We start from the raw sequence: 25,003 nt of genomic DNA, 5'->3' as shown, positions 1-25,003 counted from the left end.
TATTATTACACATGGGACCTGGTTTCCTTTAAGGAGCAGTAGGAAAATGTTTGGATTTTCTAGCGATCCTCAGCAGCAGAAAGGGGCAAAAGGTAATTACAGTGCCTTGAGAAAGTACTCGTCCCCCTTGAACTGGTCAACCTCTTGCCACATTTCAGGCTTCAAACATAAAGATATAAAATTCAAATTTTTTGTGAAGAATCAACAACAAGTTGGACACAATCGTGAAGTGGAATGAAATTTATTGGATGTGTCAAACGTTTTTAACAAATAAAAAACTGAAAAGTGGGGCGTGCAATATTATTCAGCCAATTTACTTTCAGTGCAGCAAACTCACTCCAGAAGTTCAGTGAGGATCTCTGAATGATCCAATGTTGTCCCAAATGACTGATGATGATAAATAAAATCCACCTGTGTGTAATCAAGTCTCCGTATAAATGCACCTGCTCTGTGATAGTCTCAGGGTTTTGTTCAAAGCGCAGAGTGCATCATGAAGACCAAGGAACACACCAGGCAGGTCCGAGATACTGTTGTGGAGAAGTTTAAAGCCGGATTTGGATACAAAAAGATTTCCCAAGCTTTAAACGTCCCAAGGAGCACTGTGCAAGCAATCATATTGAAATGGAAGGAGTATCAGACCACTGCAAATCTACCAAGACCCGGCCGTCCCTCTAAACTTTCATCTCGAACAAGGAGAAGACCGATCAGAGATGCAGCCAAGAGGTCCATGATCACTCTGGATGAACTGCAGAGATCTACAGCTGAGGTGGGAGAGTCTGTCCATAGGACAACAATCAGTCGTACACTGCACAAATCTGGCCTTTATGGAAGAGTGGCCAGAAGAAAGCCATTTCTCAAAGATATCCATAAAAAATCTTGTTTACAATTTGCCACAAGCCACCTGGGAGACACACCAAACATGTGGAAGAAGGTGCTCTGGTCGGATGAAACCAAAATCTAACTGTTTGGCCACAATGCAAAATGATATGTTTGACGTAAAAGCAACACAGCTCATCACCCTGAACACACCATCCCCACTGTCAAACATGGTGGTGGCAGCATCATGGTTTGGGCCTGCTTTTCGTCAGCAGGGACAGGGAAGATGGTCAAAATTGATGGGAAGATGGATGGGGCCAAATACAGGACCATTCTGGAAGAAAACCTGTTGGAGTCGGCAAGAGACCTGAGACTGGGACGGAGATTTATCTTCCAACAAGACAATGATCCAAAACATAAAACCAAATCTACAATGGAATGGTTCACAAATAAACGTATCCAGGTGTTGGAATGGCCTAGTCAAAGTCCAGACCTGAATCCAATCGAGAATCTGTAGAAAGAGCTGAAGACTGCGGCTCACGAACGCTCTCCATCCAACCTCACTGAGCTCCAGCTGTTTTGCAAGGAAGAATGGGCAAGAATTTCAGTCTCTCGATGTGCAAAACTGATAGAGACATACCCCAAGTGACTTGCAGCTGTAATTACAGCAAAGGGTGGCGCTACAAAGTATTAACGCAAGGGGGCTGAATAATATTGCACGCCCCACTTTTCAGTTTTTTATTTGTTAAAAAAGTTTGACACATCCAATAAATTTCATTCCACTTCACGATTATGTCCCACTTGTTGTTGATTCTTCACAAAAAAATTAGCATTTTATATCTTTATGTTTGAAGCCTGAAATGTGGCAAGAGGTTGACCAGTTCAAGGGGGCCAAGTACTTTCCCAAGGCACTGTATATGCAAAGCCAGGGTCACAATTCACACTCTTGCAATGCCTTAGCAGGGGCCACCTGTATGTTTACATGCCAGTTATGTTTTTACTTTGGGAGAAAATATGAAATACTGTTAATTATAGTTGGCAGGAGGCCGGTTAGTTGGTATGAGATTTAGCTCAAATTAGGTGACACACACAAATACATACAGTTAAGTCCAGAAATATTCTGGATATGGATTTCAAATTTAAGTCTTTGATTGGAAATGACACAGACATATCCCTAATGATAATAAGACAAAGCACAAAGCGCATAATCTTTGGTAAAAATGTCTCGGTTTTCATTTATATTTTAACAAAATATTACCAGTGAAATAATTTTTTTTTTCTCAATAATTAATGAAAAAGCTTTTAATGACATTACAGCAATCAAACCCTTCTTATGATTACTGACCAGCTTTATGCATATTTCCACTGGTATTTTTACCAAATGTTCTTCTGCTTAATGAGCTCCAGATATTTTATGGTTGGAGGGCCTCCTTGCCATCATCCTAATTTTTAGCCCTCGCCACAGAATCTGTGTTTGATTCAAGGCAGAAGTGTTGCTGGCCCAATCCAAAACATTAATATTACCTCCATTCAGAAGAAACATTATTGTGGAATTAAAAGATTACTTTAAATTAATATGATGGTTAATATTAATATTTATGGGGTTCACTGGATAAAAGCTTTAATGCAGTTTGCAGAACACGTGCCACTTTTGCCAGCTCATAAATTTGTTTTTGGCTACCACAGGTTTTAGATTTGCCTGTGTCAAATATTTCAGATAAGAAATTGGAAGGCTATATTAGCTATTTAAATCCATTTTTTGTCATTAAAGGTCAGAAGCAACAAATTTTCTCAGATAACCATTTATTTATCAGAAAACGTCCTTTCATGTTCTCCCCACCATGAAAGTGGAAAATCTGCTGGAAGAGTGTGTTAGCTGTGGGCGTTAAAAAGCTCAGAACTGATGTTTATTAAACAAAGCTCAGTCTTCACAGTAAGAAGAGAGTAAAATTAATATGTGAAGACTCCCAAAGGTTACATCTGAAATCCAGAGGGCCCTTAGCTTTAAAAAGTAAATAGAAAACAATCCCCAACAGTGCGAACCCACAGACTGTGAAATGACTGTAATGGTGAGACAGCCTCTGCTAGGGCACTTATATAACAGTGGGCAACATGCAATAGGCCTTCCGAGAGAAGCGGGGAGAAATTTTCTCCAATCTGTCCTTTAGTTTGTCCTAATCTTTACTTTTTCTTCATGACTTTTTTCACCTTTATACACTTCTCTGCCTCATATTTTATCTTTTGCATATTTGTCACAATTTTGGAAACCATTATTTTCTCTCTTTACGTACTGTAATTCTTTTTTGTTTTACTTCTTTATCTATTCTTTTTTTAATCCATCCTTCACCTGACTTCCACCATGTTTTGCTGTCTTTTACTCTTTCTTCCCTTTTTTACTTTACTCTCCTTCCTGTTTTGTATCGTCCATATTTCTCTTGATTTTTTTGTCTCTTCATCTTATAATATCCATTGTAAATGTTTTCTCTTTCATCTTGTCCTTTCTTCTGTTATTCAACCCTGCTTCAATCCTTTCACAACATGTTTTTTTTTGAGTGTCTTATTTTTTCTTTTCTTCTCCTGACCTTTTGACCTTTTTTCATTAACTTGCTTATGTCATCTGTTATTTCCCCTCTTTCTCCATTTGCCTCTTTTACTGTGTTGCCTTTCCCAGTTACATTATCCTTTGCATTATCCACTTTCACCTCTTTGGATTTCCTTTTGTACTCTTAATTTTTATTTGCTTTAACCTTTATCTTCAGTTAGAAGTTTAAAGACATTAAAATGGACAAGAATGTAAAATATTTTAGGATTTTATTGATTTTGTTAAATCATTCTTTTTCTCAGATGGGGTGATAGTACAAAATACAGCTGCAATGATTTTGGGTTTAAACAGCCCCACAGCATGATGCTACTACCACCATGCTTAACGGTTGCTATCTATTCTTAGATGTTGAATTTTCTGTCGAACTTCTTTCACCTGAGATGGACGGGTTGTGTCTTCTTCCAAACCTTGACAAATGAATGACACACTCAAAGGACATGTACAACTATAGAAATATTTGAACTGTTGATGTTAAAATAATCTGGCTGAATACTGGTCAGTCCAATGAGTGGTGCCAAACAAATCATTTTATACTGAAACAGAGTAACTACCTGCTGGACAGGTTGATGATGACCCAGAAGAACTTGGTAGGACTTGGCCTTGATATGTTAAAAGGGCTTACAAAACCTTCATCAGTAATAAACAATTGTATTAATATGTACTGTATATAAGACTGCTGCTGTGTGGAAAAGAGAAAATCATTTAGTTTTAAAATATATATTATGCATTTTATTCTCTAAAAAACTGTTTCAATAATCAATAAAAGCCCAAACTTCCTATATATATTTGTCATTCATGCCCATAATGAGTGTATGGAAACTTCTGACTTGAAACCTTGTCCTAACTGTCATTTTTCCTTTCATCTGTTCATCTCATCTCTTCCGTTGTTGTGCCTGCGGTCACCCAGTTGGTGTCCATGTGTCATTGCACTGTTTGCATCTGAAAACAACAGCTGAATAAGCAGACTTACACGCGGATAATGCTCAAGTCACACAGCTGTGAGGTCAACAGCAGAAAAACACACTATTGTTAAGGAACATTTAACTGATGAGCAGAATTTGAAACCAAATTCAAAGTTTGTAGATAGCAAATAAACACATTTTGTGCACAAAAGTTACTTTACATAGTTATTGGACGATTTAATTGGAGAAAACTGCGTGTAAAGGCCATAGCTGTTTGTCGTGTGCTGCAAGAGCCGCTGAATGAAGTTAATTTGAGCTAATGAGTTGTGCATTGGGCAATAAGGAAGCTATGTGGCACCAAACTGTTAAGTCATTCATGTGCAATCCTGAGGGATAGGCTTATAGCTGTTGAGCAGTTTAAAGATGATTTTTGAAGTACTTTTATTCACTTGAGATGAAGGTATTTTGAAGATTTAAACTAAAACATGGAATTATTTCATGTTAAATAAACTGTAATAACTTATTTTGTTTTAAAGAACTCAGGCTTTGACTTACATTCCCTCCAGCTTGGACTGTAGTGCCATTCCAGGCTCTGCAGTGACAAAGTTTTAAGGGTTGATGACTCCACAGCTCCAGTCCCACTAAAGGAATGTCAGCTATGTGGCCGAATGGGGCCATGGGAGGCTTAACAGTCTGGTACGGCCATGAAGGAATGGGAAAAAGTTGCTGTAAAAATGTACAGGAAAATTGTGCAATGATCCGTGCTGTGAATAATATGCTAGCCACTTAACTCCAATCTTGGTTTTAGAGTTGGATTATAGGCATCAGGTTAACATTGCGGGAAGAGAACAGCTTGCCAGAGAATGTAATATGTGGAAGGTCCTCTTGTCTTGTGTATGAAAACACAGAGTTGGTGCGTGGGTGACAGCTTTACGACTACAAAAACAACACTGTCAGTGTTGTCCGGCTGCTTAAACAGCCAAGCTACAGCAAAAGCTTGACCCTGACAAGCTGTTATTTTTTCTAGTAAGCAACATCACGTACAATACTCACAAAACGTTAGAACCTAAAATGCACTATAACCTTTATTGGTGAACTTAATCTGACCTCTAAACGTTTGAATGCACATGTCCAACTGTACATTTTGCATAACTGGCTGCTCTCTAACAAAGAGCTTAAAGACATAATTTACAACATAAATGGACAAATTAATTTCCTGGTTCCAACAGTCCTCCTCATCATGCTGTTCACATTTTGACATCATGAAACTATTGCGAGGCTTTAAACAGGATGTTCTTAGCCGAAAGGGACCAGTGAGCTTAGAGTGTCACGGAGTGTCATCAGGAGGTTGCAACGGAAATACTGGAAGAGTCACAGAAAGGTATAGAGGTGGACGTCCTTTGACCACATCCCTCACTGATGCCCACTTTATTGTAAACAGTACCCTGCTGAACCGGATGATGAATGCCACTCAGCTCCAGGTACATTTAAGGGAGTTGAGAAGCACCCAAGTTTACATCAGTGGGGTCTGTGTGCTAGACAACCTGTAAGGGTACCTGAGCACACTACTAGTCACAGGCATCATCGTCTTGCAGGCGCCAGGGAGCATTTATGCTGGACGAAGGACCAGTGGGCCTCAGTGCAGTTCTCTGATGAAAGTTGATTCACACTGAGCAGAAATGATGGCCACCCGTGATTTTGAAGACGTCAAGGAGGGCGCTATGCATCAGCCACTGTTGTCACCAGACAAGCCTTTGGATTGGTGGTGTTACAGTTTGGGCAGGTGTGTCTAGTTAATACAGAACTACTCTACAGTTTGTGAATTGTGGAGTGACAATGCCATGCTACCTGAAAAACATCATTAATCCAGTCATTGTGCCCCTGCTCATCAAGGTCGCATCATTAGGAGAACGGCTGCCGGAGACTGGGGTACCTGAAATTGAGTGGCCTGCACATTCTCCAGATGTGGATCCCATAGAAAACCTATAGGGTCAGCTGAGTCTCTGTCTAGAGACTTCGCCTAGAGGCTCGTAACTCTGTTCCCCTAGAGCCTCAATGATCTGAGGGCCGTCCTTCAAGAAGAGTGGGATGCCATGTCTTTGTCTGGCTTTTGTTTCAATAAATTGTTTGAGATGAGGAATCACCATTGCATGCTTCAACTTAAAAGCCATACTTTTATTATATAATATCACTGTAGCGTGAACTTATTACAATTTCCATAGATTTAATTTGAAAGCCAAATATCCCTAACTTTTTGTGAGTAGTGTATATTACTTATTTAAACGTTTTATTGCTGTTTTTGATGCAGTGTCTTCACAAGTGATGTGCCTTTTTGACAACAGCATCAATGATTCATGCATTTATAACATCGCCCTATTTTATTTTATTTTTCTTTCACTGATAGGTTTTATGTTTATAAATTAAAAGTGAAATAAGAGATAAAGACATAATTTTAGGTTAGTCCAATAAATCAGTCCCCACAATCCAGGTTTTCTCTGGTTCTCTTTTAACCACCTGCTTTCATGTTTCTCATAACAGAAAAGGCTCCAGTGGCAAATGCAGAGGAGGTGCAGAAGGCAGATGTCTCCTCCACAGGGCAGGCCGTCATTGATAAAGACACTCTTGGGCCAATGATGCTGGAGGTAGGTTCAACCTGGTGGTAGGTTTTGTCTCCACCTCACAATATTTTGTGTACCTGTCCTCCCTTTCTGAGGGGCCATTTGGAGGGACTGGAAATGATTGCAGCAGCAAATGAGGGAACAAGCAGGTTACATCAACAGGGTTTCAGTTCTGCAAAGCGTTAACACAGACTTGGATCTTCAAGTTAGAATAAACTGAAAAAACTCAACAACAAAAAAAGGTATAACATTAAAAATGATTTCTTGTAACAAATAAATAATTTTTATTTCGTATGTATCTAACATATTCATTAGAATAGGTTATGGAAGAAGACTTCCTTCAGAAAATCAGAAAACCTAAGTTTTTTCTAGGAAGAGAGGATACTTCCAGGAGGATTTGTCTCAGAAGCCAGTGTAACTCCTTGGTCTGCAATAATATCTGTCCACCAATCTGTTTTCAGTCTCCATGGTAACTATCTTATGTACTGGCCCAATACTGCCATTACCACATTAAATTTTAAATCAGATAATCACCAAAGGATTATCATACTTCGCAGTAGACACACAGCTTTGTCATTTAATTGAAGGATGTTGGCTACCAGCAAGCTCTAGTACATACAGCTGGATTCAGAAATTATGTTGAGGCAACAGTCATTAACAAAAAAACAGCAGTCTCTTTAGTACTGGTGTAAATGCTCTTTATGTTGCGGGGAAAAGCTGTCAACCATCCTACATACTTCATCAAAGGCTATCCTTATCTTTATTGAACTCCAAAGAAAACAATGGTTGAGTTTTAAATGTCAAACATGGTGGTGGGAGTGTCACACTTTGGGGCTGCAGGAGTGCTGCTGGCTGTGGGGAGCTACATTTCATTGAGGGAGCTACGAATGCCAGCATGCAGTATGACATATTGAAGCAGAGTATGATCCCCTCCCTTTGGAAACTGGAGCACAGGACAGTTTTCCAACATGATAACAACCCTAAACAAACCCACAGGACAACCACTGCCTGTCTAAAAAAAACTGAGGGTAAAGGTGCTGGACTGGCAAAGGATGTCTCCATATCTAAACCCTGTTGAGCATCTGTAGGGTATCCTCAAACGAAATGTGGAGAAGCGCAAGGTCTCTAACATCTACCAGCTCTGTCATTTCGTCCTAAAGGAGTGGAAGAGGATTCCATTGGCAACCTATGAGGCTCTAGTGAACTTCATGCCCACTTTGGGCACAATTTGGAGATTTTCACTTAGGGGTGTACTCACTTTTGTTGCCAGCACTTTAGACATGTGTTGAATTGTTTTAAAGGGGACAGCAAATTTCCATTACTATACAAGCTGTACGGTAACTACTTCACATTGTATCAAAGTGTCACATCCTTAGTGTTGTCCAATGAAAATAAAAATAGGAAAATAATTAGAAATGTGAGGGGTGTACTCATTTTTGTGATGTATGTAAAACCCTGAACTCATGGGGGGTGTACTGTCTTTTAAATGTAGTTATAGTTCAGGAAACCAACATGTCATTTTGAAATGTAATCCAATGATACATCATTGTTTAACTAGTTCTTACTTTCATTTTGGAGTTTTTAAATTTAAAGCAGCTCTGGTTCGATTTTTACATGGTGGACGTTTACAGTGTGAACAACAGCTCACTGATCTTTATTCTGATCTTTATTCCAAAAAGGAGTGTGCTTCATAGGTTTCCAAGATCTAATTCAATCTGAGTCCACTAATCTTCAACTAGACAAACAAATAAATAGGGCAAATTCAATCATGAGCAAGACAGTCAACCTGAGAACGCCTTTCTAACTGCATCTAGCATTGCTCTACATGTGACTAATGGAGATAAGAGCTCCTCTGACTGACAGTGGTGCTGCCATCAAGCCTACTTATGTGTGTGTCTGTGCGCGAGTGAGAGAGGACGTTTACCATGGGACCGAAGGAGGTATAAATACCTTTGGGAAAAGCCAGATTAGAAAAGAGAAGGAGGAGCCTGACCCCATACACACAGACTAGCTATATATAGTATTCAGAAAAATAAACTTTGGCTGAGGTATCTGCTTAGGGTCTGAAAGATTAGCATTAACATGCAGTTCACACTTCAACTGTATGCTCTCTAGCAGCACTGCGAAGAAATGCTTACAGAGATTATCCTGATTTATTTTAAAAGGGAATAAACAGCAGCGGAGGTGTTTTCTCCTTAAAGTGCTGGTTTATGAAGAGGTAGGAGTTTTTTATAACCCAAACTGTGCAATGCCTGCAGGAGTGATGCTACAGTAATCAAACTAGTAAGAGATTCTTGTGATGTGAAAGCCTTAAGTTAAGATACCATGGTTTCATTTTTTTTATATTTGACCCAAAATATAAAAAGATACAAATTCTGAACTTCTTAATTTTTTTTAACAGAACAGGAAAAGTTTTTCCTATTCCAGCAAAAATAATCAAACATGGATTTTTACATCCATAATAATTTATATGAAATTTACTATTTTTTATTTAAAACATAGACGTGCAAAAGATGCATAAAAAAAACATAATCTAAAGCCTCAGCTGGCAAAAATGCTGTCCCTACTTGTAGTTTGCCAAATATAAAATATAATTAATTTTAACAAGAGTTATGGGTGGCACTCCTTTAGTTTTCATTTAATGGCTGTCAGAGTTTTTGTGGCTAGAAATATTTTCAAACAGACAAATACAGGTCCTTCTCAAAATATTAGCATATTGTGATAAAGTTCATTATTTTCCATAATGTAATGATGAAAATTTAACATTCATATATTTTAGATTCATTGCACACTAACTGAAATATTTCAGGTCTTTTATTGTCTTAATACGGATGATTTTGGCATACAGCTCATGAAAACCCAAAATTCCTATCTCACAAAATTAGCATATTTCATCCGACCAATAAAAGAAAAGTGTTTTTAATACAAAAAATGTCAACCTTCAAATAATCATGTACAGTTATGCACTCAATACTTGGTAGGGAATCCTTTTGCAGAAATGACTGCTTCAATGCGGCGTGGCATGGAGGCCATCAGCCTGTGGCACTGCTGAGGTCTTATGGAGGCCCAGGATGCTTCGATAGCGGCCTTTAGCTCATCCAGAGTGTTGGGTCTTGAGTCTCTCAACGTTCTCTTCACAATATCCCACAGATTCTCTATGGGGTTCAGGTCAGGAGAGTTGGCAGGCCAATTGAGCACAGTGATACCATGGTCAGTAAACCATTTACCAGTGGTTTTGGCACTGTGAGCAGGTGCCAGGTCGTGCTGAAAAATGAAATCTTCATCTCCATAAAGCTTTTCAGCAGATGGAAGCATGAAGTGCTCCAAAATCTCCTGATAGCTAGCTGCATTGACCCTGCCCTTGATAAAACACAGTGGACCAACACCAGCAGCTGACACGGCACCCCAGACCATCACTGACTGTGGGTACTTGACACTGGACTTCTGGCATTTTGGCATTTCCTTCTCCCCAGTCTTCCTCCAGACTCTGGCACCTTGATTTCCGAATGACATGCAGAATTTGCTTTCATCCGAAAAAAGTACTTTGGACCACTGAGCAACAGTCCAGTGCTGCTTCTCTGTAGCCCGGGTCAGGCGCTTCTGCCGCTGTTTCTGGTTCAAAAGTGGCTTGACCTGGGGAATGTGGCACCTGTAGCCCATTTCCTGCACACGCCTGTGCACGGTGGCTCTGGATGTTTCTACTCCAGACTCAGTCCACTGCTTCCGCAGGTCCCCCAAGGTCTGGAATCGGCCCTTCTCCACAATCTTCCTCAGGGTCCGGTCACCTCTTCTCGTTGTGCAGCGTTTTCTGCCACACTTTTTCCTTCCCACAGACTTCCCACTGAGGTGCCTTGATACAGCACTCTGGGAACAGCCTATTCGTTCAGAAATTTCTTTCTGTGTCTTACCCTCTTGCTTGAGGGTGTCAATAGTGGCCTTCTGGACTGCAGTCAGGTCGGCAGTCTTACCCATGATTGGGGTTTTGAGTGATGAACCAGGCTGGGAGTTTTAAAGGCCTCAGGAATCTTTTGCAGGTGTTTAGAGTTAACTTGTTGATTCAGATGATTAGGTTCATAGCTCGTTTAGAGACCCTTTTAATGATATGCTAATTTTGTGAGATAGGAATTTTGGGTTTTCATGAGCTGTATGCCAAAATCATCCGTATTAAGACAATAAAAGACCTGAAATATTTCAGTTAGTGTGCAATGAATCTAAAATATATGAATGTTAAATTTTCATCATGACATTATGGAAAATAATGAACTTTATCACAATATGCTAATATTTTGAGAAGGACCTGTATATCTTTGTTGTAAGGAAGGTAAAAGTGTAGTAAATGTATTTCAGCCAGCTGACTATCAGTATACAGCAACAGATGGGGAAAGGAAGGCTGTGCTACTCGATATTCTGTAAAGAAAAGCATCAAGTCACTTCTGGCATCTCAATAAAATACGTTAAATGGTAAAAACAGTATGACCGAAAATGTAAGCAGTTTTGAAAGCATAACTGTTTATAATTCACACCTAAGGGCAATTTTAGAGAGACCAATAAACTTAACAGTCATGTTTTTGGACTGTGGGAGGAAGCCCGAGTACCCGGAGAGAACCCTTGCATGCAAACTCCCATGCAGAAGCTCATAAGCATAAAGACTGGGAGTTGAACCCGGGACCTTCTTTCTTCAAGGCAACAGTTCTACCAAATACGCCATTGTGTTCATTTCATAAGTCGCAACTGAAAGGTGCAAAATGTGGGTTATCATCACTATAAAGTCTGAAATGTTTTTACGAAGTATTTTACTGTAAACTAAACTCAGTTTGAAAAATTTACTCCTCAAGCTTCACCCTTTTTTTCTGACTCACCTACTTTCTTACCTTTACTTTGTGTCATCACTGATTCTTCTTTTCCCTCAACAAAACAACTAAAATTAACTATTTTTGCAATACATTCATTTCCATCCCCTTTACTTCTACTGCTGAACACCCCCAAAACCCTTTTATTCGATTTTTCCATGTTTGACCTTCATCCCTGTCACTTTTCCTCACCTTCTTCCGTCTCTGTTTCCCCTCAGGCCCTGGATGGCTTCTTCTTTGTTGTGAACATGGAGGGAAACATAGTGTTTGTGTCGGAGAATGTCAGCCAGTATTTGCGCTACCAGCAGGAAGAGCTGATGAATACCAGTGTCTACAGTGTGCTGCATGTTGGAGACCATGCAGAGTTCATCAAGAACCTATTGCCTAAGAGTCTGGGTGAGAAAATTGGTACCTTTGCCATTAGAGTGGATATTTACTTCATTTTGGATTTACAAAAAAATCTGTTTTCGTTTTAACTATGCTATGAACTTATTTGGTAATTATCTCTAATTTCTCCTGAGATAGTATTGTTTAGCTTGGTAGGTATCACTTTAGCTAACCAGATGGGTTACCCAGGTCTGTGCCAGAAAATAAATCAAACAAAACTAATTCTGCCAAGTGTAGTCAAATATCCAAAATCATACAATGATCTTGTTATTGGGTTCAAAAGGTGTGTGGTCAAGGTCCAACTTACTAACTACGGGACAATTAATCAAATATTAACTGGAGTGTACTTTTATATTTAAGCCTGTATCTGTAATTTTGACGCTATGTTGTTTAGAGAAAAGTCACGTCTTGTTTTTGAAATTCATCAGGGTTGTTTTTTATTCCATCCTCAGAAAAGAATCCGTTTTAGGCCCTAAATAATAGGGACAGTCATGGCCATAATGGTTGGAATTAAACTTCTCACTGAAATAGTATACCTAAAGTAGCAACATAACATAACAACACAATCTGTAAACAATAATTAACATGCATTGTTAGCCTGCACTGTGAAATGTGCAATATTGGATAGTTCCCAGCATAAATGATTTGTTTAAACCGAGACCATGACTGAAAATCTAAAACCTGCAGAATATTTATCATTGGTGTTTTATTGTAGGGTAGTTTTATGATAAACTTTACACCCCAAATCATTATGTCCATTACATTTTTCTATCTTTTTGTCGTCTCTTTGTGAATCAGTCAATCATCGCAGCACAGATTCCTCCAACAGGAACAGCCACACCTTCAATTGCCGTATGTTGGTCAACCCTCACGCCGACAGTGAAGCTCGCCAGGCAGCTGATCAGCAGGACGCAGCACAACAGAAGTACGAGACCATGCAGTGTTTTGCCGTCTCTGAACCAAAGTCTATCAAGGAAGAGGGGGAAGGTATACTTTCTGACCCACAGTGCTCAATATTTAGCGGGCTTTTTCTAACTTTGTCTTTAATTTGTTGTCTGTTTCGTACTTTAAATGTTTCTCTTTATTATTAATTTACGTTAATTTTTCTCCATCCATTTCTGTTTTCTTCTCCAGTCATTTATTTGTCCTGCTAATTTGCAGTCATAGCTTCACTTTTTCGTTTTACCTGGATTTGGTCAGCCTTTTAAAAAAGAAAACAAACAAAAAAAACATCTTGCTCTGGTTGTGAATTTTCTTTCTGGGTTTTTCCAATGCTGCTGTTTTCTCATCTTGACTTTCTGTCACTTTCCCATCACTCTTCCCAGTGCTGCCCTCCCAGTCTCCTGTGTCCTGTCCTCCTTCCGTCGCCACTTCTCTCTGCCTCTCCTCCCATCCACTGGGAGAGACTAATTAGTGTGTGGCACTTTGTCAGCTTCCCATCTAATCCAATCACACACACATGAACACGGAGGAGAAGAATCTGTCTGCCACTCTAATTTTAGACGTCTGACAGCCAGATATTTTGCCAGTCTCTCCCCTGACACGATGAGGATATCTGGTGGACAGAGAGAGGGTTGCAGATTGACTCTGGTGTGCATCTCATCATTGTTGGACTTGCTGGTGGGACTGTTAGATAAAATTACCGTAATAAAAACATTGTAGGTTTTTTGACCTGCTTAAGATCATGCTGCATCTCTCTAAATGATTTGCAGGAGAATCTTTGCAAATAATAATTCTTTGCAAATCACCTTGTTGTAAAAATGTAATGTCTGTCAGACTGTCTCATCTTTTGTATAGATTTGGTTAATAAAAAAGGAACACATCTGGTTGTCGTGACAGGTTCTTGGTAGCAAAGTGCCTAAAGATCCTGTTTGAAATCGGTTCTTTGCCAAGTCATTGGGGTGATACAACATTGGTTAGTCCAGGCGCATGTCTTCACAAATGACCAACTTGTGCTTTACTGTTTTTAACAGTAAGTTCTAGCACTGGATATTGACCAAGCACAGCTTTTATTTTTCACTCCCAAACTAGCAGAATGCAACTCATTGTAGGAGGAACATTTTTCTGAAACAACTTCCTCAGCAACAGTGATATTAAAAATTATGCTACAATCGTTTATGCAATTAATAAATTGCCCCTAATTAATCCAACAACTCTGGAAGCACAGAGCCACTCGGATTTTAAACTGCACCTTTTCAAACTTCCTGGGTACACCATGGACAGGTTGCCAGTGCATCACAGGGCAAAACAGAGACCCACAGAACAAACAACCATGCACACCTAGACTCATACCCTAGGATAATTTAGGGAGACCAGTGGACCTAACAGTCATGTTTTTGGCCTGTGGGAGATAGCCGGCATACCTGGACAGAACCCATGCATGCACAGGGAGAAAATGCACACTTTCATGCAGAAAGGGCCCAGGGTGGGATTCAAAGCTTGGACCTTCTAGCTGTAAGGCAACAGTGCTAACCATTGCTCCACTATGCCACAACATTCTCCCCTTCCCATTCTAAGAGGTGGTTCACTTTAGATTAGGGGCCTTTTTATGTCTGACAGGTCAGAGTTTACGATGCCTAACAACCAAAGGAAAATGGCCAAGTGTTGGACTGAAAATGGGATTCATTCAAAAAATAATGGAAAATTATTTTTCAATACAACTTTAAAACATAACTAGAAACAGTGGTCCTGCAGAAGCAAAATTAATGTTGACTTAAAGACTTGTTTGAAGGACTTTGGATACAGTAATATTAATGTAAAAGTAAATGATGGCTTCAGATTATTAGTTTAGTAGTGTTTTTAAATTTTGTTTCTTTTTTATACAAATTATAAAATTTGTATAAAATTATAGACAGTTTGTATTGTATCTAAATGAGTGGGAATATCCAAACCTAGTTGAAATCAGTGTTGCTGTGTGTTGTGATACAGCCTTTCATTAATCTTCGTGAATTCATAAAATCTAACTTGGCATACACTTTTTCCAGATTTCCAGTCCTGTCTCATCTGTGTGGCAAGAAGAGTTCCTGTCAAGGAGAGGCTGGTGATGCCGGCATATGAGAGCTTCACAACACGACAGGACCTTCAAGGTAAAGTAAAAATATTTCATAAAAAAATATTTCATAAAATTAAAATATTGTAGAGTCAAAGTAATATATTGTGCAGGTCAAATTTCATATTATAAGTCAATCTGTAGTAAAACAGGCTTACAGATGCTAAATAGGGGTCCCTTTGGGGTTCCTGGGTTTAAAATTTAAGTCCAGGCTTTTTTAAGGAAAGCATCAGAACTGGATCAGACCAGTCTGGAGCCTGATAGTTGGTTTGTGCCTTGCTTTAAAAACTACAGTAGTGGTTGGTGGGCTATGGTAAAGGCTCAGAGTTTAATTTATCTTCACAATTATAGAAACCAATTTGTTTGTTAACTTGTGCAGGCAAGATCACTTCACTGGACACCAGTGTGCTGCGGGCGTCTATGAAGCCGGGCTGGGAAGACATGGTCCGGCGCTGCATCCAGAGGTTTCACCTGCAGAGTGATGGGGAGATGTCTTTTGCCAAGAAACACCATCAAGAAGGTTGGCATAATATCTCCTCGCAATATTTAAAGAAACTCAGTGTACCATCTGTTTGATAGAAAAAGGATAAACGTCATCACCAAAGGATCAAATATAATAAAAGGCTTCTTAATTTTTTTCACTGTCTGACTTTATCCAGTGTTGAAGAATGGCCACGCCCTCAGCCCACTGTACCGATTCTCCTTAGCAGATGGCACCATAGTCTCATCTCACACAAAGAGCAAACTGGTCCGTTTTCCAGCCACCAATGAACCGCAGCTTTATATGTCCCTGCACATTCTGCAGAGGTAATCCCCTTTCCTGCCTTTTATTCTCTACATTGATATATATACTGGAGACCTGATATTAATACCATCAGCCAATGGATTCATTCATGAAAGACTCACTGAAAATCATAACTGGGAATACTGTAGGAATACTGTGGACATTTTAAGAGAGTACAAGTAGAAAATTCCAACTAATTCAAGTGGTATCAACCAGTTCTCCAACCTAAAGACATGCATTTTTCTTTTAGGGAAAACATTGGGGGCATGGCTACCGACATACCCAGCGGACAGGACTCGAGCAAGTCAATGACCCCAACTAGTATGAGTGGGTCCTTTCCCTCACCTGAAGCAAGTGTCACCAGCAACAGCCATCACTTAACGGGAGCCTCAAGCACACCTGGCCGTGGTTTTGGGTCAGTTTCGGGAAGGGCCACCACGCCTCAGGGGAACTGCCATGCTCTCAAGCTTGGTAGCCCTTCAGGCCAAGGAAGCCCAAGCATCACCTCAGGGGTCCAGAGTGCCGTGTTGTCTCCACGTCATCGCCAAAGTCCCAGCACTGCAGCCAGTAGCAGCAGTTGTAGTAGCCCTCATCTCCTTCAACATCAGCCTGGATCTTTCTCTCCTGCACCTGGTTTGAACTCACCACCATCTGTGTGCAGCACCACAGGAAATAACCAAAGTTTTAACTCCCTTAGTGCACTGCAGGCTCTCACCCAGGGCACCAGAATTTCCCCAGGGCTCACTGAGGGGCAGCATCCAGAGTCACCTGACAGAAAACCAGCATCTCTTCAGAGTCCCCTTCACAGCACCAAACCTGGTGGCCAAATTAACAAGAGCAATCTCAGCTTGGAGACAGAGCTATTTGGAACCTTTGAAGAGCAGGGAGACTTTTTGTCATCCCACAGCCAGGACGGTGCACAAGTGGATGGGAAAGATATTGATTCTGACACTCTGGGAGGTAATGGAAATCTTGGAGACTTTGTCGATGCTGCAAACCGGCATCTTACCACTAAAGGCCACACCAAGCTGCTGCAGCTTCTCACCACTAAGTTAGAACCCTCGGATCCTTCCTCACCACCAGGGCCGATGGGGGATGACCAGAACTGTAAGGACCAGCTGTGTGGGGCTGGACATAACAACCAATCCACCTCATTAAAGGAAAAACACAAAATTCTGCATAGGCTGTTGCAGAACAGCACCTCACCTGTGGAGCTGGCTAAGCTAACTGCTGAGGCTACTGGAAAAGATCCTATTGGTCCAGAGTCTGCCTCAGGAGATAGCATGGCTGCTCTCAGTGAACTCTGCACAAAACAGGAGCCAGAGAGCCCTAAAAAGAAGGACAATGCATTGCTTCGCTATCTTCTGGATAGGGATGACAATGGCATCCTTGACAAAGCCATCAAAATGGAACCAGGCGATGGACTTAAGCTAACCTGTGTTAAGACCGAGAAGCAAGATGAAGGTTTTAATTTGGCTGAACCGGTAAGAGTTTTAGCAGTTTATCCAGAAATAAAATACCATTTCTAATTCTACAAGTCACCTTTACCTTTAATCTTCTTTCGGAGAGATTTCCTTAATATTGGTTGTTCAACAATGTACAGTACACCATTTTGATGAAACTGCAAACAAACAGTTAACAGTAACCTCCCAAACTCTCCCGCCACACCTTCATATCCCATTCCTCAGGCATGAATGTACATAAATTATTGCACAATTCTTGTTTTCATTGAACCAAATAAATAAGATGTAGAAACAGAACGTGACAAACTTAGTAATCCTTCCACCTTGCATCATTTAAACCATTGTTTTAAGTAGTAACTTTGAAAAGTTCTGTTCTGTAAAACCTTAGAAATTGTCACTGGGAAATGGTTTTATTCACATTAGCAGACTATGGTGTCTGCTAATGTGGGGAAAAACATTTAAGTTAGGTTTCTCCTACTAAGTTGAGCGTGGACTTTGACTGGGTTAACATCTTCATTGTAGTTTTGTTTGTGTGCCAAACATTGAAGGCTTCTTATTCGGCCACTCTAGAACACTAAAGAGCCCACGTCCTGTGGGCTGCAAAAGCAAGCCCAAATCAACCGCCTTTTTCCACCATGCCTGACAGGTGGTGTGTGAGGTGTGTGTGTGTGCTGATGTGCTGTCCAAATAACATTTCCCCAGAGGTCTTATGTTGAGATGCAAGCTCTCACCAAGGCCTTTCTCCTGTGTTTTAGAGGACATGAAAGCATTATCCTGCCAGTCCTTCCAAACAAACCATTCTTGTTCAGCCTTTTTCAATTTATATTTTCAGTCTGTAACATTTAAAGTGATAGTTAGTTTTTGACTTTAAAAATTAAGTTGTTTAGAATGATTATGACCAATAAATGTCTTACTTGCAGCTGGCAGCTATGAAAGGGAAATTCACATTGGAGAGTAAGAAGTGGAGTAAACTAACACTGGAAAAATCGGATTATTATGTGCAACAAAGTTTGTGGAGTTTGCCCTTTTTTTCTTGTGGATTGGAATACGTTAAGACAGTTCCTTGAGTAAAAGGCAGATGGCAGAGGTTCAGGTTCTAAACATAGAATCTGACCACTCAACCAGTGGTGTGTCCGGTGACAGGGAAGCTGGAGCCAGAGAGGAACAGAGCTTTATCCAAACTTCAAAAAAGGAGGCTTGTAGTTCCTGGCTGGTGTTAGGACTGAGCTTTTGTAAATGCACCTAAAAATTCCAGGAAGGGGTATTATCAATGGGAAGTAAAGCCAATTCAGATTTTCTTGTGGTTATAAAAAAAACTGATAAGTATCGGGTATAATACGGTTTAAGGACAACATTTGTTGTGAATCAGTGCTATTTAAAATAACTGAATTTAGTTGTGTTAAATTAAATTGAACAGAATTAAATTCATTCCTTCAACTAAAATATTAGGGACATAGAGTTAAGAAGGGTAGAGTAGGATAGAGGTTTATCTAATAATGGACCAGGTCCCCATTTTTATCTGCATGCACCTCCTTTGGCATTTGTAATGCATCAATTCACTTTCATGGACCTCAGCTACTTTCCTGCAATGCTGAATCTTTACAGAAAGAGGGCTCACTTGTAAACACACTGTACATAGACAGTCGGTTTAGGTGCACTGTCAGGTTGGCCACAACAAGCTCCCAGTGTCCAAGGAAAGTAGGATTTTCTGGCATCAAAAATCATGATACATGGAGTTTAGGTTTATTTAGAAAGGGGGTATAGCTCTAGAGGAAGTCTGCCAAGTGGAAGGTTAAAGGTGGTTATTTGGTAGCAGATTTGAAGGTGGTGGCTCAATCCCCAATTTCTTAAAATATGAGTGATGTTTTTATGAAAATTTCTCATGATATGAGTAGAACTGCATTGGTGGATATGCAATGCTTTTGTCAAACTGTGTTCTACTGTACATCACACATGACCTCATTAGGGCTGGGCGTTTATTTTTAGCTCCACACTCTATTCATCAGCCCAACGCCCCTAGGAAACCATCTCTGTCCAGTTTGTGTGTGTGTGTGTGTGTGTGTGTGTGTGTAAAGGGTTAGGTTGCAATGTATTATTGACAGGGTTGAGTGGTGTTTCCGTTTTTGTCAATGTTGTCATCAGACTTGAGTAACGCCTTTTGTATTATTTGTTTTGTTCAGCTTTTTAATAAAGTTATTTATTTGGTTATTTCCCATGAGTAATAAACCTAAAAAAGTCCCTGTTTTGGGAGTATTTAAAATGAAACAACTATTAATAAACATGAATTCCTCTTTGTTGAAAATCAGTTTAGAAAAGAAAAAAAAGTTTGAGGAAGGAATTCAAGAAAGATTAATTTACATAAAGTACATAAAAAGAAAGAAAAATAATAAAAATTTGATTGAATTAAATGAAGCAAAAGTAAAATGAAAACAAATGAAATAGAATGAAATTTGATTAAAATTATATAAAAATGTCATATGTAAAATGAAAGGACAATCTGAACAATCTTACAGCAGATGTTTTTTTAAGAAGATTTTCTAAATGCCTGGTTATCTTTTAAAGCAAGGATTAGTATGATCACATGAGGTGGTTTTAATTTAAAATCTCATTAAAACAAGAAAAACTGAACAAGGCAGTGGAAATGTGCATTTCTTTGTAAAAGGCACTGTTTTATAGTTTAAATTTGATGCAGATCATTTTAAAACATTTGCTTAGCAGGATTTCATATAATATATCTTTTTTAATCGTATAAATTCCTGTAACAAATTGCGTTATTGTGGCTGCTTCCAGTCATCTGAGCTGGAGGACCTGCTGGAGGACCTGCAAAACGGCACCCAGCAGCAGCTGTTCCCCAGTCAGCCTCCATCCTCTTCATCAGCCATGCCAGCTGGCTCCTCTGTGGACAAACAGACCATCATCAGTGACATCCTGCAGATGAACGACACCAGCAGCAGCTCCCCCAGCCAGCACAGAGCCTTCCCTCCCATTGGACATGCAGGTCCATCATTATCGGGATATTTGAATATTTCTGGCTCTTTAAAATAGTTCAGATGGATTAAATATAATAATTTCAATTTCACAATAAGAGTTTATTGGTTATATTTGAATTTCTAATGCCAATGAAAATGTGTTTTTTTTTTATTCCAGCAAGCTTTATTGGTGTCAGGCCAGGCCAGCCTGGACAAGGGGCTCCTCCAGCCAGGAGCATGTCTATGGACAGCACTATGGGCTCCAGCCCCACCAGGCCTTTCCCACCCCAGCACAGGAACAATGGTCCCTATTCCTTGCAGCAGCAAGGCATGATGGGAACTCACACCAGCATGAATCAAGCAGCAGTAGCCAACACAGGTCAGGCAGAACAAAAAGGGAATTTCTAAACTCTTTCCAAATTTAAAATCTAAATATTGTTTCCCCCAAAGCATCAGGAACGTGGGAGGTTTCTGTTTCAATTATGACAGATCCATTGTTTTGATTTTTATTTAGGATAATTAAGAAAAATGCTTGAAATTATGTCATAAATTCCTCTTCTCCCTCAACAGGCCTCCGAGGCTCCATGCAACAAGCCTGGGGTCCCCATGCTCCAACAGGGGGCAGTGCAGGTCCAATGACTGCCCACGGAGTTGGTCGAATGGTACCCAGCATGAATTCTGCACTCCCCACAAGAAGCAGCGGTCCAAATGTTGCCAGAGCTTTGGTCAACATGCAGATGATGGGCAATGGTGCGATGAAATAACCAAACAGATGCAACCAAACTGGCACACGTTTTATATGTGCAGATGTTGATATTTTTCCACTTTTCTTACTTTAGACTTGGATATGGCAGCTCCTCCATACCATCAGCAACAGGCTCCACCCAATCAGACAGCTCCATGGCCAGACCGAATGATGATGATTGATCACTATGGAAACCAAAGCAGGTTTGACATTCAGCCCAGTCTAAAGCATAAAGAGGAAATTGTTTTGGGTTAGTTTAGTCTGATGAGATGTTACCTTGCAGGCTGCCCTACGGCGTTCCTCATGAGGAAGGGATTGGTTGTTGTGGCTCTGGGCCTGAAGGTCAGACAGATGAGGGGGCTCTGCTGAACCAGCTGTGTTCAGTGCTGAAGGACTACGAGGGCCTGGAGGAAATAGATAAGATGCTGGGAATACCTACTCTGGCAGGACAGGTGGGCTTGGTTCAGTTTTCCTGAAAGTTTTACCAGAGATAAAGCCTTCTATTTAGACACAGCCAGAAAAACTGTTTAGTCATATAAAATATTTGATATGTAGCATTGCTTTATGTATTATTCCTGACCAATAAACATCACCCATGCTGAAGTATTTTTCCACTGTAATTTTTCCAAGCAGGAAAAATAAAACTTCAATAAAATTTGATATTTTTGAATTTGTCATCGTTTATAAAAAGTAAACATTTTGGCTGCTAAGCTGCCATGCAAAGGTATGCATACCCCTTATTCTATTACAACCACACATTTCAGTGTTTTCCATTTAATATTTTTATTGGAACTTCATGTAATAGAACAACACACAGCAGTGCATAATTGTAAAGTGTATAGAATGAGACACATGGTTCTCTAATATTGTTAACAAATGCAAATCTGAAAGGTGTGACATGCATTTGTATTCAGTCCCCCAGAGTCAACACTTGGTCGAACCACCTTTTTGCAACTGAAAGTCTTTTCAGGAATGTCTCTACAAGCTCTTTCTTTTTCTAGAACAGCTCAAAAGTGCTTTGACATGGCCATGCTAACACAGGAATATGCTTTGATCTACCATTCTGTTGTATCTCTGGTTGTTTGTTTAAGGTCATTGTCCTGCTGGAAGGTAAACTTCTCCTCCAGTCTAATGTTTTTGCAGGCTCTAACAGGTTTTCTTTTAGGATTGTCCTTTACGTATTTATCTACACCCATCACCTCTGACCAGCTTTTCTTTTACCCGCTAAGGGAAAAGCATCTTGCTGCCCGATGTGTTACAGTGGGATGATGTGTTCAGAGGGATGTGCAGTGTTAATTTTCTGCCACACACAGAGTTATGCATCTATCCAAAGCACCATCTTTTACATGGTTTACATGGCTTGTAACAAACTTTAAATGGGACTTCTGGTGGGGTTTGTTCAATGGCTATTGTCTCTTCCATAAAGGTCAGATTAGTTAAGTGTACAACTAATAGTTGTTCTGTTTACACATTGTCCAACTAGAGCTGTTGATCTCTGCAGCTCCTCCAGACCCTTTGGCTGCTTCTCTGATAAATGTTCTCCTTGCATTGCTGTCAGTTTAGGTGGATGGCCATGTCTTAATGCATTTGTAGTTTTGCCATACATCTTTCCATTTTTAGATGATGGCTTGGACAGCGCTCTGTAAAATGTTCTTTAACTCTAACCCTGCTTTAAACTTCTCCACAAGTCTGTTAGAAGTGGGTTGGATACAGATGGGCCACACTTTTAATACTTTTATCTGAAAAGTTTTAGCAAACGATGTATTTTTCTTCCACGTCAGAATTATGCATTACTTTGTGTTGGTTTGTTACCTAGTATCCCAATAAAATACACTGTTGTTTGTCGTTGCCAGAAAATATTGAAAAGTTCAAAGGGTGTTAGTACTTTTAATAGGCACCATACAAAAAAAGAAAAACAGAAAATCTCATCCATCTTCCTCTACAGGGTCCTCTTTCAGACCAGGACCAGTACATGGGTTCCTCAGAAACTCCTTCCAGCCTTAAACCTCCCCTCTACAGTCAACAGTATGGGGGGCAGCAAGGTTATGGTGGCATACCTCCTGATGGTGTGTACCCTGCCCCATCCATGGGCGGCCACATGGGGCCTCAAAGGATGGCACCAGCTGGCTACCCCCCCATGATGAGAATGCCCAGTGCTCCAGGGCCCCGGCCCCCTGGCATGAGACCCAGTGGTCCCAGTTCTATGGTGCCGCCACAGCCCAACAACCTGAGGCTCCAGCTACAGCACAGACTCCAAGCCCAGCTGGTAGGTGACACCTAATATTTTTAATCATGTCTGATTAGTTATTGGCTTGTGATAAAAGCCTTAAAGAGTAGCTAGTTTTAAAAAAATGTTTAAACAAAATAATGTCGGCTGGTGCATACACATTTGTTTTGGTTTTGCATTTTATAAAACATCCATTACGTGTTTAAAGTCATTTTCTTTTAATTTTACATTTAGAATTAGAAGTTCTAAACACTTTGCAACGAATAATCTCTCGCATTTACTTTATAGATAATTATTATTGCGTCTTGCCTTTTGTTACTAATAAACACATGAGCCTGTCTTTGAGGAAATCTTTATATATTTACAGCACTATTCATCTGCACTACTGTGTGTGCACTTACACCGTGAAACAGGGTTGGCTAATATCTTATGCACATTTTGTGTTATTGGTAAAGGCTGCCATCTGAAGGAAAGTTGAGGAAAAGCACTTTCTGTGATTCTTCGTATGATTTAGATGTGAAAAAAACAGTTCAACGCTGAGCTTGTTCAGTATTCTTTCAGTGTACTGTTTCTTACTACTTTTGACAGCATAAACAACAACAATATTAATAATAATTGTTACTATTGACAATCATAAACATACTTTAAGAAACTTGTTTGTAGCCAAAACAAACAGAAATCCCCCATTAACATTAACATGCATCTCTGTTTTGAAGGGCTTCATTTTGATCATTTGAGGTTTATGACTGTGATTGCCATTGAAGTTTACTTGCAATGATAGTAAACAGTTTTTGATCCTTTCCAAGGGCTTTTTATCGAAGTCTTCCCATGTGGTTCTACTAAAGATCTCCTGCTTCTGTGTAACAAACCATGGTGTGTTTTTGTCTCTTCTTTAGAACCGTCAGCCAGTGATGAACCAGATGGGTGGCGTCACAAATATGAATCTACCTCTAAGATCTACTGTACCAAACCAGGTCAGCCGCTTACACACATAAACCCTAACCAGTAATGCACAACACAACGTTGTGCATTATTGTGATGAACTGATACAGGGTACTCGACAGACCATCCCCAATGTGGTGGCAGTTACAAGGATGCTGGTGAGAGTTAACCGATCGAGTTGAATATAGTAACCCTGGAAGAAAACTTGTCAGAAGTGCTAGATCAGTACAAGTACCAAGCCTTCCAGTGTGCGGCACCAAGGCTGTGGAATAGTCTCCCTCTACAGCTTCGTTTAGTTGACTCTGTGGACTCTTTTAAAAAGCAGTTAAAACCTTTCCTGTTTAAACAGGCTTTTTGTTGAAGGATTATTTTTATTGTATGTTCTATTATATCTTAGTTTATCTTATTTATGGCACTTGTTATTTATTGGTTTTCTGAACAGCGCTTTGTGATGGTTTTATCTGAAACAGGTGCTTAATAAATAAACTTTACTTACAACAACCCTAAACATATAGCCAACACTGTTCAGAGCAATGCACTACTCTGTGTTGCTCTTTTACATAACATTGGAGTTTGTGTTTGTATGGTGGCAAAATGTGAAAAAATGTCAATGCATGGTGCAGTTATTTAAAAGTAAAGTTGTTGTGCA

General features: G+C 39.9%; 1 protein-coding gene across 3 annotated transcripts in view; it reads left to right on the top strand.

Moving 5' to 3' along the window:
• Positions 1–25,003, top strand: part of LOC124869909 (nuclear receptor coactivator 2-like) — a 66,321-nt gene that overhangs the window by 33,939 nt on the left and 7,379 nt on the right. For all 3 annotated transcript variants that reach the window (XM_047368143.1, XM_047368145.1, XM_047368144.1), the window contains 14 exons: positions 6,859–6,962; positions 12,007–12,184; positions 12,974–13,162; positions 15,160–15,261; positions 15,604–15,744; positions 15,884–16,031; positions 16,259–17,492; positions 20,262–20,469; positions 20,619–20,819; positions 21,011–21,190; positions 21,280–21,388; positions 21,469–21,637; positions 23,131–23,451; positions 24,309–24,386. In XM_047368143.1, the coding sequence (XP_047224099.1) occupies positions 6,859–6,962; positions 12,007–12,184; positions 12,974–13,162; positions 15,160–15,261; positions 15,604–15,744; positions 15,884–16,031; positions 16,259–17,492; positions 20,262–20,469; positions 20,619–20,819; positions 21,011–21,190; positions 21,280–21,388; positions 21,469–21,637; positions 23,131–23,451; positions 24,309–24,386 (3,362 nt within the window). The remainder of the gene's footprint in view (positions 1–6,858; positions 6,963–12,006; positions 12,185–12,973; positions 13,163–15,159; positions 15,262–15,603; positions 15,745–15,883; positions 16,032–16,258; positions 17,493–20,261; positions 20,470–20,618; positions 20,820–21,010; positions 21,191–21,279; positions 21,389–21,468; positions 21,638–23,130; positions 23,452–24,308; positions 24,387–25,003) is intronic.

This window comes from Girardinichthys multiradiatus, chromosome 6 (assembly GCF_021462225.1).
Source record: "Girardinichthys multiradiatus isolate DD_20200921_A chromosome 6, DD_fGirMul_XY1, whole genome shotgun sequence".
NCBI classification, from domain to species: domain Eukaryota; kingdom Metazoa; phylum Chordata; class Actinopteri; order Cyprinodontiformes; family Goodeidae; genus Girardinichthys; species Girardinichthys multiradiatus.
Note: the sequence above shows the minus strand (reverse complement) of the source record. Positions and strands in the feature narration are given on the sequence as shown.